Source organism: Ursus arctos, chromosome X, assembly GCF_023065955.2.
Source record: "Ursus arctos isolate Adak ecotype North America chromosome X, UrsArc2.0, whole genome shotgun sequence".
NCBI classification, from domain to species: domain Eukaryota; kingdom Metazoa; phylum Chordata; class Mammalia; order Carnivora; family Ursidae; genus Ursus; species Ursus arctos.
Window position 1 is genome coordinate 41,815,621 of NC_079873.1, and position 17,554 is coordinate 41,833,174.

Genomic DNA, 17,554 nt, shown 5'->3' on the forward strand with positions numbered 1-17,554 from the left:
TTCTGTCTGGTATTCCATGTGTCTCCTCCATTGTCTGGAGCCATTTTAAGTGGCTTATTCTTTACTTCATTCCCAAAAGACAAAGTTTACCTGGTAAGAATAGTTTTCTTTAAGAAAGTCCCCATCTCCTGTCAACATATTCACAGCAAATCTTATAATACCTTAAGATGTCTTGGTTTACTCTCTTTGGAGATCTTTTGTATCATTATACATATAAGACTGCTTTGTGGTTCTTGTTATTTCAAGTTATTAAGTGCGTACTATGTGCAAAGAGCTTTAAAATAGAATCTTTGATGTAGAGGACAATATATTCTTCTTCTTATATTAACATAAGAGAAATGTTCTCATGCGTCTCCCTTAATAACTAGGTAACTATTAACCTTTCTTAATGGTTTCCCCCAAACACAGTATATTCCGAAGCTTACAAATAAAGACTTGGGTAATGAGAGAAGAGCTACTTGCATTCAGTCTGAGGACAACACATTAACAATATTCCCTCTCCTCAAAACCATTCAGAGGATTTTCACCAACAAAGAGAAAATAGCCAAAGGAGAGGACAGAGAAGTCGTTGAAAAAAATTATTCAGGATCAACACTTTAAAAGAAAATGTTCCTTTAAAAAAGTACACATTCTCTTATTTCTCCTTTCTCTTCCAATACTTTGATTTCTACATCAGTATTTTTTTCTCTGCCTATTTTCCCAAACAGAATTTGTCCGTATTTGTTTCTCTTACATTATCTGGTTCTATTAATTTCATTTCATTGTTTTCCATCCAGGGGCAGGGCAACAGTCCTCTAACCCTTAAGTTCTTCCCTTTCTGTAATCATTGTCTTGAGCACAGGCCTCACCAACATCTCAAACTCAAATTCTCCAAAACTAACCTCATAATCTTCCTCTAGCTACTACCTAAGCCTGTTCTTGTCACTGTATTCTCTATAATTCTAACTCCAGACACGTAAGTTCAGAGTTGTCTTCTACTCATCTTTCCCCCATCATCCACACCCAATCAGTTACAAACCGAATCCTATTAGCATCTCCTATTTCTTCCCATACTGGTTGCCTTAGGACCTCAACATCTCTTGCCTAGACTGGTGTCCCATCCTCTAGAGTCTTCCTATCTAACCCATCCTATATATTGATAGAGTTTTCTAAAATCTAAACCTAGTCATGTTACTCTCAATCAAAAACCTTCCACAGTTCTCCACTGTTAATGGAATAGAACACATATTCCTTCACCTGGCATTCAAGGTCTTCTGCATTTTAGCTTCCACCTAGCTTCTCCAGCCTTTCCTCCTGATGCACTAAAAGTACCTACCATGTCTAGTCTTTGTGGGATTCTCAGAGCATTGCCCTTTCCACCTCTTCCATGTTTATGCTTAGGATATTCCCTCTGCCTTTTGTCTCCTTTTTCATGTTTGCCTATCAAAGTCCTACTTAATCTTCAGACACAGTTCAGATGTAACCTCCTTCAAACAACCTTCCAAGATGGAGTGGCTTCCTTTATCTACTTAGCACAGTTCTTTGTCACTAGTAAGCCCTTAGAAAGGTTTGTTGAATTGAACTCACATAAAAGCATGTAAACTTTGGGGAACTCATAGCCTGCAGGAGTGAGGCATGCTGAAAATAGATTAAATAGGAAAAATGGGCAAGAGGTTGGCACCAAAGCAAGCAGCTAGAGCCTCCTCATTTATATGCTTTAATGTCCAGCTAAATCTGTGTGTGTGTATGTGTGTGTGTGTGTGTGTGTGTGTGTGTGTGTGTGTGTGTACCTATCTACCAGGCTGTTTGGCTATTGGAGTTTATATACTTGGGTATGTTCCTGGGAGTAAAGGTACCAGTGTGCATCTGTGGAGGTATGCCTGGCTATGCCTGTGCCCCTGTAAATTCCTTTTTCAAACCCCTGTTGCAGGTTTCTGTTTTAAAATGATGCTCAGGTAAATTGTGTTATGGAATAAAATATGTACTTTTGGAAATCAGTTCTGAGCATATGGCTTATAAGCTTCTAGGGAGTCGCTAAAGGGACATGGTATTTAAATGCAAGGAATTAGTAGCAGGATCAGGCCATAGCACACCATTGGGCACATCAGGAAAAGGCACCACTTACTAAAAGTATTTTACTTCCATTTGTCAGAAATTGTCATAATATACCAATTTCGTTAGCACAAGGCACTTGACTGCCATCTGCAGGAAAATTGTTAGAAGAAATATGTATATCTATGATGGCTTTCTTTGTGAAAGGTGTCCCCTTAGACATGGCAGCCTTGTAGAGTGTACGAACTGTACAACTTTATGTGGTGATCATTCCCAGTTGCTTTTCTAGAAAAGATAGAAGTTGTTTATCTTATTTAAGGGAAAAGTTGTTCCTTCTGTTTGGAAAGAAGATGGCTGTTAAGAATTTCCTGTGTCTAAGTAGAGACTCCATATTCTCTTTCCTGATCAAACCATTTTCAAGACCAGTGTGCTGATCTGATCAGAGGCATTGGTAAAACAAGTTAAAGCTTTTCCTGCAATTAGCGGAAAGCTATTTGGGATAAAATTTGGACTGCCAAAATTTTATAAAGGAGTTCAGCCACAATTTATTGAATGGCAGACAGCATGTTAGGCCCTAAGGGCCTTATTCTTATAGCCCTAATGGGTACACAAGCTGATAATCTCAGTATAGATGGCCATTGAGAAGCAGAAGTTTGTGTAGGGTGCTATGGGAGCCCAGAGGAAGGGCATCTAGCCCAGACACGGTACCAGTGAAGACTTGCTGGAGGAGACTGCTGAGCTGAGCTGAGTCAGCAGCACATTACTGGCTTCATTTAAGAGACACAAAAGCTAAGCCACCGAAAGATTAAGCAATTTACCCCATATTGCACAGCTATGTAGAGTGAAATTATGACTAGAACCAATGTGAAGTAACTCCCAATCTAAGAGAGTCCAAACTATTGAACCCCCAGTTACACAGTACTATTTGGATTTTTTTCGAGAAATTTTATTGGAATTATTATTTTATTTGAGAAAGTCCCATACTTACATGCCTCGCAGACACACACATTATGATATAAGAAAAATGAAGGCACACCAAAATAACCCAAGCCTCAGCCTTCTAGGACAGTTAATTAACACCTATACCACAATCCCGGCAACCTTTAGTTCCTCATTTTGTGGTTGCTGCAGCTTGCCACAGGAAAATGTATCGCATGAAAATGAGGCATCAGCTCAACTTCCTTGGATACCAACTTTAAGAGGCCTGAGTCATTCAAATCATTCCCCAAAGTCTTTCAAGCACCAAAGGCAGCAAACAAAAATACTGCTAATTAAATGTGTAATTGGGGTTTATTATAACTAGATATATTAGTTTAAAGTCTCATTCACCACTGCATTGAATTGGTTTTGTCTTGTTTTTATTTGAGCTTAATTGTCCTGTTTTATATGTGTTTAATTTTGTAGGATACTTCATACCCTTTCTGGATACAGGCAGAGTGCAAATTTTAAATAAATAATAACAATAGACTAAATTTATGTAGAATTGACTCTTTTATGTGCTGCATGTACACTTTATAGTACACTAGGGCCCCTTACAAAATCAATGTGTATGGTACATTTATGCCCATTTTATAGGACTTGGAATAATTTTGCTGGTTTGAATTATTACAGAAGCTTACAGTTATACATTAGCTTTTACTACATATTTTTAGTTATACCTACCATTTACTTGGTATAGTGTCCTTGGTCAAGAACACAATCCCCCATAATAAAAATGTTCCTATAAGCAAAGACAGTGCACATTATGACAACCCACTTTATGAAGCCTGTTGTAACACATTCCGGGGGGGGGGGAGGGAGGAACTCTCTGGAATGGCTATGTTTCCAGGAGACTATTATGAATTTCTGGAATATTTTAGGCCAAATTTTAAACTCTGACTTGCTTCTTTTTCCTATTCAATGTGTTCCTACATCGCCAGCACCCTTGCTAAGCAGCCAGTAATAAACAGGGAGCGCAGATTCGCTTTCCTCTTAGCTTCAAATAAACAATTAGAAATGTACATCAGTTACAAACCCATTTTAGCATAGAAAAAGACTAATGAAATACTTCTTGTATTTGCATTAAATATTAGGCTTTCATTTAAGATTTCACTGAGAAAATATTAAAAAGATTCTAGTGTAGAAAGTTAAACTTATTAGGTCAGCTGCTCCGCGAAGGCCCTTTTCAGGAAATGCCATGGGTCTACAACACTGAAGATAAAAGATTTCACTGGATTCCCATCAACTTCTTACTTTTGCTGTAGAAAACTCTGTGATATCAAATAGGAAAAAATATCATAGAGAAAGCAGACCAGCCACTTAACAAAAGTGCAAAGAACGCCCAAAACAGTAGAGAAAGGACACTAGATAATATAATTCTCTTCTTCCACTTTTAGCTTTAGTAGTTTAATTTGGAATTTTGCATACAAAGAAATTGAAAGTTTTTAATTATATGCCCCGTCAACCAATCCTCTGCTTTAGTCATGTTATTTTACTAATCAACAGCCCTCCAATGGCTGTATATCATCAGTTGGATGATATACACAATTTTGTCAGTTGCCTTCAAAGTTACAATAGGACTTTGTCCACTTTATTTTCCACATTATTTCAATCTGTACTCTATGATTCTATTCGAGTGGCCATTTTCTTTCTAACTCCATATACCATACAAGGGCCTCACTCTTCTGTCTGTAGGCCTTCGCCTGCCCAATTCAGGGATAACCTCTCTTCTACCTGATAGTGTCAGTGTTTAATTTAATTCTGATTTTCTCTGGGTTTGAGGAGGATATATTGGGAACAATATATCCCACTTACCTCAAATAACTTTATATTTTTTCCCCTAAATTTCTTCTATCAAAGTGAATTTGCTATTAGGCAGTCCCTCATATCCGAATGTAATCCACCTCTGAAAACTTGTTGGATAGTGGGTTTTGGTTAGTGGGAAAATTTCTTCCATTATTCTACATTGGAAAAGCAATAATGCATCCCATTTCATCTTAAAAACCCCAACCAATTTCCTCAAATACCACCAGTAAAGTACTCTAAAATACCCATGTAACAATCCTCCAAATACGTATCATATTGTAAAGCATTTTATATACCAATTACATAATTATTGAACACTTAATGACCTAATTAACAGATATGTTTATGTGTCCTTCACAATGATGCCTTACTATACTGGTTACAAAACAAACCAAAAAAAAAAAACAACACCCAAACAAACAAACAAAGCAAGCAAGGTTTCAAGCTGCCTGGGAATGTCTGTGTTTGTTTTTCCACCATGAGAAGATGAGATGGAAGAACTCTTAAAAAAATTAGTGTTGATGACGGGTGATGGAAAGGCAAAGTAAGGCTTTTCCAGGCATTTCTAGGAAGACAACTCACTAGTGAAAAGTGATATACTAAGAAAACCATGAAGTGAGCCACCAAATGGATGCTTTGATTCCACGTGAAACCAAAAAACAAAACAAAACAAAACAAAACAAAACAAAACCCGTCCTGGTGATCTAGTCACCAAGTTGAGTAAATTAAAGAAAAGAGACAAGGACAATGCCAAAATTATCATTTTAATTTAGTCAGTCTTAACAGTCAAGCAGAGTAAGGTGAGGGTGTGAGAAAGGGACAGCAGTATCCAAATTCTGAGTAAGAGAATAGTTATGTTCTACTCAAGCCTGGCAGGAGGGAAACTATCACAGTAAGCATTAATTGAGGTTAGTGAGAAGGGCAAAAACTTGTTAATTTTCTGAAATCAATAATCTTGTTCTGTACCCTCATTTACTTGCCTCTTTGCTGTTTATGCTGAGCTGTTTTAATAAAGCTACATCAAATTTCTCTTTTATACTGCAAGGGACATGCGCGGTGATGTGAATAAAGCATGAAATAGTATGTTCAAGGGACATAATAAAGGCAAATGACACTTACTGAGGGAAAATTAACAATCAAGCTAAGCAGGGACTACTGTTGGGGGGGGGGTTCAGAGGATCCTGCTGTGAGGCTGGAGCCAGCTTCACAGAGTGAAGAGTGAAGTGAGAGTGGGGGACTCAGTTGACAGAGCCCAGGTAAATAAAAAACTTTCCTGGTTTCAAGTGTCTCTACTCATAGCCAAGGAGATTAACAATTTTGGTTTTTCTCAGCAGGTACCTTTCATTTCCTGCCTCAAACTGCAAAATCCCAGAAGAGAACAGGTAGAGACATTAGCTGCAGGAGAAGGCAAAGGAATGAACATCCAAGATTCTGGAAGTTCTTGGTTGAGCACCTCAAGCAAGCAGCGCTTCCATCCCCCTCCAATTCCTGGAGGCAGAAGCAGGCTTATGCCCCATACCCACTGCCTCTTGATTTAGAAGAATTCTGCAAAGCTCTGGGTTGGAGAATCACGCTTATCTCTCAGAATCCCCCAGTAACCTGTGCCTTGCCCGGTGCTAGGAGGAAAACAAGGGGGTGGGAATCGCCATCCTCAGGGTCTGAAATCTTTTACAATCTCTTTAAAGAAAAAGGCTTAAGCAGCAAATGCCTGTAATGCTTTGGAAGATGAAAATCTCCAAGTATTACAGAGGAGGAAGAAGACTCTGATCTTACCCAATACCACATTACACTTGCCTTTTAAATTACTAATTCAACCTTGGTTGGATCGTATACAGTTTATTAACTCTCTCAATTTTCTACCACATTTGGTTAATGAAAGCTGAATGAATATTCTATCCCCTTATAATTGCTGATAATGTCCTCAAACAAAAGTATTTCCCTTCTGGGTAGGAGGGACCCTAGCGAGCATGGTTGGTAACTGTGTGTTAAAGAGACAAAACCATTAGTACATTTTTGCATATGGTTAAAAGTGACCCAACAGAGTCTCAGAAATTTAGATTTAGATTTTCCTTTTGGGAATTTAACAGTGGGAAAAGGGTGGATTTTGCTCCTGGGTCTCCTGCTTCAGGTCCAAATCACTAAAGCTAGTTGGACAAATGAAATCTGGATGTCTAAGAAAGTGCACTTAGTAAAGGTGAGATCAAACGGCCAAGTGTATATGTAAAAATGTATATACTCTCATTGCTTTACATTGCAAATACATCTCTGAACAGTTAGGTTTCCAGCATGTGTTCAATCAGATCATACAGGCAGGCATTTGACTAGATAAACTTAAGCTAAAATTAAGAGTTGTTTCCTAAATCCAATGTAAAACAATGCACATGATTTAATAATTAAATGGGGGAGGTAATGGGTAGGGGAGAGCCTGAGACACAATTGTACATTCCTTTAAAGTCTTAACTACTGTAGATTATAAATGTATATAAGCATCTTTCTAAGAAAATGAATGGAAAAAAAAACCAACAAAATATTCATTATCTCTTGATACTCAATCTTGAGTGGTGGGGTGCTGCATAAATTTTATTTACTTTTTGGAAGCATTTTTTATTTCCTACTTTCTCTGAAATTAAGATACATATCCTTTCTTTTATTACACTACATTTTTATTTAAGAAGAGGTATGCTGAGACAAATATTTAAGTGAATGTGTCAGCAAAGCATCTAGTAAAACAAATCATTGTCCCCTGTATATCTGTTTGGTAATTGGGTGTCTCGTTTACCAGTTTGTTTAGAGGAAGTCTCATCTCTGTGATTTTGCCCACCGTGGAATCTTCAGTGCTAAGCACATAGGATGTAAACAGTTACTCAATTTAATTTTTAAATAAGTAAATGAATTAAAAACGTTGGAAAACATTAATTGAGTCTTAGTCTCTGCTTATAAATCTGACTTGCAAATTTTATAACTTTATAACTCCAGAGAACAGACATTAAAGAGAGCACATGATTAGACAACCACCTTGAGAAACCCATTATTGAATTGTCTAAGGGTCCTTCTCAGTTAGGTAGGTGTGTGTCTAATTTGGAAGTTAATAGAGCGTCATTGCTTTAGAGTTTATCATCAACTCTTGAGTTACTATAGTGTTAGAGGGGAACGAAGAGGCAGCTAATCCCCCAAATAATTTCTGTTTGGTTTGGAAATGTGGTGTATGATTTTCCCCCAGAAGGTTTACTTTCCTAATTGTTTTCCATGGGCAGGGTTTGCCATTCCGGAGTGCACAGCCTGACTGACTGATGGGGAAGGTAACCAGAAATGGGCTGGAGCTGGGGCAGAGGGAAATCAGCCTGGGATTAAACATTTACTACCCTTCAGCCTCAGGTTCTGAATTTAAGGTTCATTGGCACGGTTCTAGAAAGATATTACCTTTTCTTTGTATTACACTTCCTAGGAAGTCTTTAGAGTGGGGTAGGTGTAGAGCGCACTTTTTCTTAAAAGACAGGCTTTTCTCTCCCCACTTTTTTTTTAAATAGCCTTAGGGGAATAAAGTTAATGAGGTTGTTGAGATTGTGGCCAACTTGCCTTAGGTTAGGAGAATTTCTTTTCCTCTTACCATTGTTTTCTGGCTTTGTTTCCCTCATGGATGTGGAGACAAATAAAGTAGATTGATTTTAGTGAAATTGAAGACATCTCTTCTGATGGAAGGAATTTTCCTTTAAAAAAATGTCTGGGGGAAATGATCCCTTGCTTTTGGTGGGGTTGTGGAAGCAAATCTCCTTAGGTTTGGAGGATTTCCATTTAGAAAAAATTCAGGTTTTGTGCGGCAAAACTATAAGGGCCACTGGATTTAGTGAGGTTGGGGGCCCTCCTGGTGGGGTGGAGGGGATTTCCTTTCTTTCATTCTCTTTAAAATAAGTAATTAACTTGGAAGAAATAAGATTGAGAGCGTCTTTCTATAAAAGAATTTCTTTTTCTTTTATTTCATTTAAAAAAATACTTGAAGGCTGGAAGATAAATTAGGTCCCTGGGTTTGGGTGAGATTGGGTGCATCTCCCCTTGAAGAAGTTCTGAAAAGATTTTGTGGGGGATTTTTTTTTCTCCTTTTTGTGAGAGGTAGAGTGGATTGCTCATCAGGAAAAATATGCATTATCGTCAATAAAGGATTGGTGCACCTTCCCTGAGAAGAACTTTCTTTTAAAAATTGTCCCTTAGCTTATTTTCTTCTGCCTCTCATTCCCTCCTTCCCTTCCTCTCTACCCTCTTCTTTTCCTCCCCCTCTCTCCCTCCCCTTCCAACTCCCTTTCTCTCACCCCTTTGCTCTCTCCCTTCCCTTTTTTGTTTCGAGAAAAATGTTCAGGGACTTTGGTGAGTTTGGGGCATCTTCATTCCCTAAAAAGGAGGTTTCTCTTTGAAAATATCCTTTTCATTTTTCCCTTCTTTCTCCCTAATCCTAAATGCATTTTCTTGTTTTGAGAAAAAAGGGGCTGTTGAGGCTGGGGACATCTTGGTTTTGTTTCTGTTTCTCTCTCTTTCTATTTATGCTTCCAATTTTTAAATTTCCTATATTAAGAATCAAGCTTTGGGGTTTGAATAAATTCAGATCATCTCCCACTAGAAGGATTTCCTTTTATTTTTTCTTCTTTAAATAATTTGCATTTGTTTTTGCTGTATCTTGACAGAAAAGTTCATGTGTCTGTGAGGCTGGAGCACTTCTCTTTAAGAGGATTTTGTTTTCATTTCATTGATATTATCCCCTCCACCAACAGACATGCCTTTCCATTATTGATTTTCTTTTAAATCTTAAAAATAATGTACTTTGAGAATAAGGTTCATGTGTTTGGTGAGGATGGGGCATGTCCGCTGACAGGGGAGGGATTTATTTCTTTTATTTCTCTTTTTCTCCTTTTCTGGGAATTAAAAATTCAGGGTGTTTGGTAAGATCAGGGACCCTGTCCTTTAATGTTTCTTTCTTTTTGTTAAAACATTTGTGTGTTTCTGGGATGGAAGGATTGGTAAGTTTCATGGACTTTGATGATTTTGAAAGTATCTGTCCATACAAAGACTTCTTTTTTGTTTATTTTTCCCAGAGAAAAAATTGTGGGGGGGGGGTGAATAAAGGTTATTTTCCTTGGTGAGATTGGAGGCCCTGCCCTTAAGAGGATCTCTCTGTCTTTTGGTTCCTTTTTAAAAATGTCTTTTTTCTTTATGCATTCATTTATTCCTTTGTTTATTTGTGGGAAGACAGTAGGTTCATTATCTTGCAGTTGGAGGAGTGATCTCTTTCTTTTACTTATTTTTAAAAATTTGGAAATAATTCACATACCACAAAATTCACCATTTTCAAGTGTACAAAGTCAGTGTTTTTTAGCGTATTCATAGGGTTGTGCAACCATCACCACTATCTAATTTCAGAACATTTTTATCATCTTTCAAAGAAACCCTGTACCTTTTAGTCATCACCCACACTTCCCCCTACCCTCTTCCCCTAAGCCCCAGGCTACCACTAATCAACTTTCAGTCTCTAAGGATTTGCTTATTCTGGACATTTCATGTAATTGGAAGAAATAATGTTAGGAAGATTTGGTGACACTCCCCTTTGGGAGATTTATTTTTGCCCCCATAATTTTTGTAAAAGATTGGGTATGAGCAGTGGGGTGCACATAAAGTTTATAAATTTCATGAATTTTTTAAGGTTAGAAATACTGTTTACCTCGAGGTGATTTCTCTCTTTCCCTCTTTAATTTTTCTCTTGGGGACTTAAGTTGCATGGGTTTTGATGAGGGTGAGGAACATCTCCCTTTAGAATTTCTTTCTTTTTTTCTTAAAATAATTTTTAGGGGAGACATAAGTTTCTTTATCTTGGGTCACTGGTCCTTTTTTTTTAATTTGTAAATTTGTTTTTCTATTTTGAGAATAAGGTTTATTTGCTTTGGTGAGGGTGGGGCATCTCCCTTTAGGAATGGATGCTTTCTTTTTTTAATCCTTAAAATTATTTTTTTCCACTGAGGGAATTACAGTCAGCAGTCTTTGGAGAGGTTGGGCACCCTATCCCTAGCAGAATTTCTATTTATTTTCTTTCCAAAAAAAGGTTTTCTTTGGGAGTAATAGGTTCAGGGTCTTGCGCCTCTGCCTCTTATCCTTCCTTCTCAGACTCCTGTTCTAGGATGGTCCCCGCTGGGAGCATCAGACTTGGAACAACAATTGCTGCTTTGAAAAAAATCCAGGCTGAGGGAATATCAGCTTAAAGATTGTTCTTAGACAAATGAGGATCCTGTATGTCACAGAAAGCCCTATGTTGGATATTTTTTTTTAAGAATCCACATTAGATAAATTAATAGTTATATCCTAGTGGGTGCCAAGTTTTTGCCTTCTCCCACCCTGCTGCCTTTGTCAGGGGAATAAGAGTTAATAATGCAGAGGAAAGCATTCTGCAAACTGTAAAGTGCCGTACTAGCAGAAGGGATTATATAATCCTTATTATAATATCCCTGAATGGTTTCCTGCTCTCTATGGATTTTCCCCTTTTCCTTGGAAGCACTTTGGGCAATGGATCAGCCTTTCATTTTGGGCTGCAGATGTGCAGAAGCCCCGGTCAGAGATTTTTTTTTTAAGATTTTATTTATTTATTTGACAGAGATAGAGACAGCCAGCGAGAGAGGGAACACAAGCAGGGGGAGTGGGAGAGGAAGAAACAGGCTCATAGAAGAGGAGCCTGATGTGGGGCTCAATCCCCTAACGCCGGGATCACGCCCTGAGCCGAAGGCAGACGCCTTAACCGCTGTGCCACCCAGGCACCCCTCGGTCAGAGATTTTAATAAACACGTAAGAATTCTTTTCTCAGAAAAGAAAGACAACTGACCAAATATCTCATTATCTTTTCTAGAACATACTGCTGCAAATGCTCAGGAGCTCTCAGATTATACCAAACAAATCAGATGGTTTCATCAAAACCTGGCAAGGAGGGAGGAAAGTACCTAAGAGGAAAGAAAGTAATTTCATCGTGACCTTCAACAGGTTAAACATTCGATTCTACAATCCCAAAGCTGTTTATAGTCACTGCAGATATTCTGTTCACTTAGGAAAAAAAAAATTGTTACCCCTGAAACCAACAACATCATCATTAGTCTGCTGCTGCTGGGACTGCAGGGGATAAGGATACTTTCCAAACCATTTTTTTAATTGTTGGTAATTTGCTTCTTAATTATGGTTCTAACATCCATTCTGAAAAGGGAGAGATTGACTGCATTTCCTTAAGAGCTATATATCCAGGCTATTTAAATAAGCATTTACTTCTCACTCTGAAATCAATGAGAACACATTTTTATTCTTTCACAGCGGCAGTCTCTTCGTGGTCCTTGCTGGGAATGGAATTGATAGGTTTCAAGCTTCAGCAAGTGTTTACTGAGCAAAAACAGGGAGGGCTGAATTGTACTAAGCACTGAGAAGGAGAGAGAGTATCTACCTTTGCGAAGCTCAGAAATAAGTAAAACGATAAAGTATTCGGGCAAGAATTACCAGATATCATATAAACAAATGCTTGCAACTTTGCTAGAAAGTGTGTGCAAAAAATACCAGAAAACTGCTCTGTTATGGTTTGGGGTGTAATGGTAAATGGCAATTGATCTCTTATCACACACCCCCTATTCCAGAAATAAAGGCCACACAAGTGTATTTCTTTTCAGATTTTTCATCAATCACCTGTATGGTGTGATTATAATTTCGAAGCTAGTCAAACCCAATTAATAAAAACATGGACTATTTTTCTTCAACCATAAGTGAGGAGAGGGAATCAAATATAGTACACTTCATGTAAGCCCCACTCCCCCCAAGCAAGTCATAGCATTGTTAAAGAACCAATTCACACATCCTTACTTACACTTGCTGCCACCAGGTGGGAGACCATGGCTCATTTCCTGGAAATCAAAACATTTTAGAAAGGAAGGAAATAAACAGGTTTGGTTCACAAGACTGTGTTATCCTGGTATCTATTTGGAAAGACAATATGAGCCCCCTTTTCTCAGTCTCTACCCTCATGATGGGCATTGATTTACAACCAACAGGTTCTGAAACCTGAAAAGAGAGCAGACTACACACTGAAAGATGTTGATTTTTTTCTTTTTCTTTTTCTTTTTTACTGCAATATCAGTCAGCAAAAATTATCTGGGGGAAACTTGCAGTCACATTCACTTTGTTTTACTCATTCATTCCTTTGACTTATCAGGCTAGTTTCATGCTACTGGTACTGACTGTGCCTTGCCACGTAGGATTTCATTGTATGATAAGAGCTGTATTTTGTTAGGATCTGAGATTGTGTGTGTGTGTGTGTGTGTGTGTGTGTGTGTGTGTGTGTTTCCCCAAGCTTGCCTCAAGGAGGCAGTGTCTGAGTACAACACCTCCCCAGCTAAGATGGCAACCTGTTTGCCTTGAATGTTAAGATGCGAGTCAGCTGGCTGTGGGTGCTGTTTGCCTGAGGATGCAGCAGAGAACGGTCCTATCACTGAAGATCAGATGTTCCCATAGGCACAAGAAAGCAATTGCATAGCAACACCTAGGGTATTGGAAAGGGGTTTGGCTCCCAGCAATCTGAGCATTTACCCAGATCCTTTGCATTCTTAGAAATCATCTAGAACCACTGATAGGTTCCTCTGCATGGCCCTTTTAGCGGATGGTCAGGGTTCTTAACGCCATTCTAAAAGATAAAGGGCTGAACAAATGATTAACTCTACGGAAGGCAAAGTCAAACCTTGGGGGGTCCTGGTCCCCTGCCAGGGCTGACAAATGCCTACTGGTCAGCCGGCCAGCACGTCTGAGAGGGCGCTCTGTAGAGGAAGCTAACCTGATTCCCCTTACCTTGATCCTCCTTATCTGTCTGGCAACAGACATTTTCCTGTCAAGCTCACGGGACATGCTTTCCCACTGTCACAGGGCTCATCCCCGGAGCTCCTGGCCTCCAGTCAGTCTTCCAGGGGCCAAAGAGGCCATATATTTGCCAGACATCCTGGTAATTAACTCTCCAGGTGTCAGTTTCTGAGCCATGTTCCCCAAATCTCACTTAAGAAGGCCATAGCTCATGTGGTCCCTGCCAGGCTCCCTCCCACTGGCTTCATTGCAAACTCTTTCAAAAAGACCAGAGCACACACCAGGTTAAGGTGATCTCCGGTGTCTAGCTGCACTGCCCCTTCCTTTCCTGAGATCACTGAAGGGAAGGGTTGCTGCAGGGAGGGGGAGATACACCCCCTGGTGAGAGCCCCCTTGTTGAATTAAAAACAACAACAACAACAACAACAACAACAACAACAACAGCAGCAACAGCAACAACAACAACAACAACTTGTCTTAGTTTCCTACAGTCCTGTTTTATTTATTTTTAAACCTCTGCACTTTTTTCCCCTGTGAAACTTTTTGCTTTAGGCTTCTTCTTATTCAGTCATTTATCATTGCAGTTATTTTGCAAACTCAAGCCTCCCTACTCATAACTCAGGGAGCAACCAGCGCTTGCATTTCCATTTCGTGATGCCAAGTTCTGCCCCCTTCGCCTACATTCTACAAGTGTGCGGTCCGCAGCAGAAGGATTCCAGAGCCCTGTCCCTAAGCTCTGCTAGGCAGAAGGATGGGCAGGTATTGGTGTGGTGTGTTGTTTGTTTATTTCTGTGTTTTGTTTCGTGTTTTTTTTTCTGCAGGGGAAGCTAAATCAAGGTGTATCTATGCATTATCATTGTATTCACAGTCTCGTGGAACGAAGTTTATGGGGGAAAGGAAGAGTAGGGGGAGTAGAAAGAAAGCAAGAAAGACAAACAGACTCCTGCTGAAGAACCAACGGGGTTTCAGGGGGTCCAAGGCAAACACAGAAAACCTCCTTCCTCCCTCCTCCCACCTCCCCCCTGGGCGGGTGCGCCAGGATCCTCCACTGTCTTCTCCAGGCAAAGCGCAACATTTAGGAAGGCATCTCTGAAGACTGGAAGAGACGAGGATTTCCTTTCACACGCTCTCAAATACCAACTCCTATTTTGGAGTCTCTAAACCCGGACTCCTGCACCATTCCGACTGGCCCCGGTGCGGGATGTCAGTCTCCCGCTCTTGACGCGGCCCATCATCCTGTCACAGTGTTTGCACCTACCTGCCGGGAAATCCTGCAGACAGATGGAATGGTGGCTTCGACACACGCATGCTCTCCCCCTCCTCCCCAGCGAACCCTGCCCTTCCCCTGCACTGCGCGTGGGCGCCGCCCATCCCCTCGTCCCCACCCGGAGTACCAGCTCCCAGCAGCCGACAGAGGCGCCGGGCACCTCCTTGGAGCGCTGCCAGTTGCGTCCCCGCTGATGACCCCCTCCCCAGTGTCAGGGAGGGGGCCAAGCTGAAGGCTGCGGCTCCGCAGCTTGGGCCTCTGCGGCAGTGACCATGGCTAAGAGGTGTGTCCCACTCCCCATCCCCACCACTCAGTCCCATCCCCGTGTCCCCAGGGCCTGCCCCAAATACTTCTCGAGGTCTCTTGCGCTCCGCGGGGACGTCTTCCTCCTCTTTTTCAAGATACAGGCACTCCCTGCTCTGCCACTTCTCCCCATGGGGAAAACTGCTCCCACTCCCAACCTGTGCAGTCACCCTGTTTCTAGCCCCAACAGCCCACTCTCTCTTCCACATGTTGCTTCCCGCCTCCCAACCATTTCCCACTCCCCCGGGCTCCTCCATCCCCGCATCTCTCCGCGCATCTTTGCCAGTCGGTGGCAGCCAAATGGGATGCTTAGGGTACCCAGAGTCCCAGGAGCTTGATAGCCATCTGGCCTCTTTTTGCTTCTTTTCCCCCACACGCCCCAGGGGGTCTTTTTCTTACCTTTATACCGGAGAACGGCACTGGTGTTCGGGGCGATGATGAGGTCTTTAGACCCCTCTCCGGAGCCACCACCGGACACTGCAATAGACGTGGTGCTGGGCTCGGCTCCGTATGGGACTTTGGAGCCGGCTCAGGGCAGGACTCTATGGCTGGTTCTGGGGCTGGTTCTGGGGCCGGCTCGGGGGCCGGTTCTGTGGCTGGTACTGGCACCGGCTCGGGGGCCGGTTCTGTGGCTGGTTCTGTGGCTGGTTCTGTGGCTGGTTCCGGAACCGGCTCGGGGGCCGGTTCCGTGGCTGGTTCTGAGATCGGTTCTTTGTCGAGATCTGTGGCTGGTTCTGAAGCCGGCTTTGGGGCCGGTTCTGTATCTGGTTGTGGGACCGTTTCTGTGTCGAGTTCTGTGGCTGGTTCTGGTGTCGCCTTCGGACGGGGTCCTGGAGCAGGCTCTGGACTGAACTGCGGTGCCGGTTCTGGTGAAGGCGCGTGGAGCAGCTCAGGAGCCCGCGGCGGCGACGGCGGCGGCGGCCACGGCGGCGGCGGCTCTGGAGACTCCAAGGGCTGCTCTCCATCCTGAGGCGGGGCAGTGCCCTGGGCCGCGGCAGCTCCGCGGTCCATGGCTGCACACCGCCTCAGGTCTGGGCAGCTTGCGCCCCTGAGCTTGGAGGGCTAAAGTACCCTCGGGCGCCCCGCCCACTCCTGTTCGACTACCTCTTGCAGGGTGCCAAACTTTCCCCCGCCCCGCTCCATGGCTGGCTCCGCTCTGAGGTCTAAGCCAGGGGCGCTCAGCGTCTCCCAGTGCTGGAACACGCCCCTCGGTGAGCGCACACCTCTTCGTAAGCAGCCACGGGCCCGATGGGCGGGAAGCAGAGGGGCTTGCGAACGCGGACTGGACAGAGCGCTTGATGACCTCCTAGCGACGTGCGGGAGGGGAGGGGGGGAGACAAAAAAAGGGGAGGGGGGAATGGAGCGCCGGGGGGGGGGGCTGTTGGAGCCCAGCCGTTTAACCCTTTGGTGACATGAATGCAAAAACAACAACAACAACAACAAAAAAAAAACCCGGAGGAGAACTTGAGGGTCTTTGCAACCCCCCAACCACTCAGCTGTGAGCTGCGGCTCCTCACAGCTTGCATCCTGTGTCTGCTCTCTCACCTCAGCAGCAGGTGAGCCTAGCTTCGGACCAACCTCCTGCCCCCCCATCTCCAAGACTCAGTGGGCAAGTAATCCTCTTTTCTAACCCGGGGAAAGAAATTAAGCGGTACGGCGTTGGGGTATGTGCGCGCGCGTGCGCGTGCGTGTGTTCAGTCCTCTGGATTGAAGTACAATTTGCGCCCCCGCCTCAGTTTTTGCATTTTTGAGCTTCGCCGGATCTGAGGGTTTTGCCGTTGAGTACGGGGCTTGGGGTGCTTCGGGAAAGGTGTGTAATGAGAAAGGGCTGGAGCCCTGGCTTTCCGCAGCGTGCAGATACAGCCCCTAGAGCAAGGCAAGAGTTTCCCATGGAAGCGGCGGCTAGGCTGCGCGCTCTGGAGAGAAGGCTGCCCTGGTCTCCGCGGCGGTTCGGGAGTCCGCCCGGCTCGCCCTGGCCATGGGAGACTGCCTTTTGCTTTTAGCTGGACTTCCCAGGCATCAGCAGGACTTTTTACTGAACTTGTTAATGGGTGTGTGTGTGTGTGTGTGTGTGTGCGCGCGCGCGCGTGTGTGTGTATCTTGGGCTGGGGGAAATTCACTGCACCACCCACACCTTTTTCACCTCCTGATACCTCAATAGCACTCTGACGTTAGGATGGAAGATTCTCTTGAGAAGAGTACAGCCGGTCCCTGCCGCAGCACCCTTCCCACCTCATCGGGAGACTTCAGATCTCTCGACTGTTAGTCACGTACACATACATACAAACCATCATCTCAGTCAGACCTAGACTTCAG

General features: G+C 42.7%; 1 protein-coding gene across 1 annotated transcript in view; it reads right to left on the minus strand.

The window, feature by feature from the left end:
• DGKK (diacylglycerol kinase kappa) overlaps positions 1-16,249 on the minus strand; it is a 174,727-nt gene extending 158,478 nt beyond the window's left edge. Inside the window, exon 1 of the mRNA XM_026513437.4 lies at positions 15,638-16,249. Within this exon, the coding sequence (XP_026369222.2) occupies positions 15,638-16,249 (612 nt within the window). The remainder of the gene's footprint in view (positions 1-15,637) is intronic.
• Positions 16,250-17,554: the final 1,305 nt, after the last annotated feature.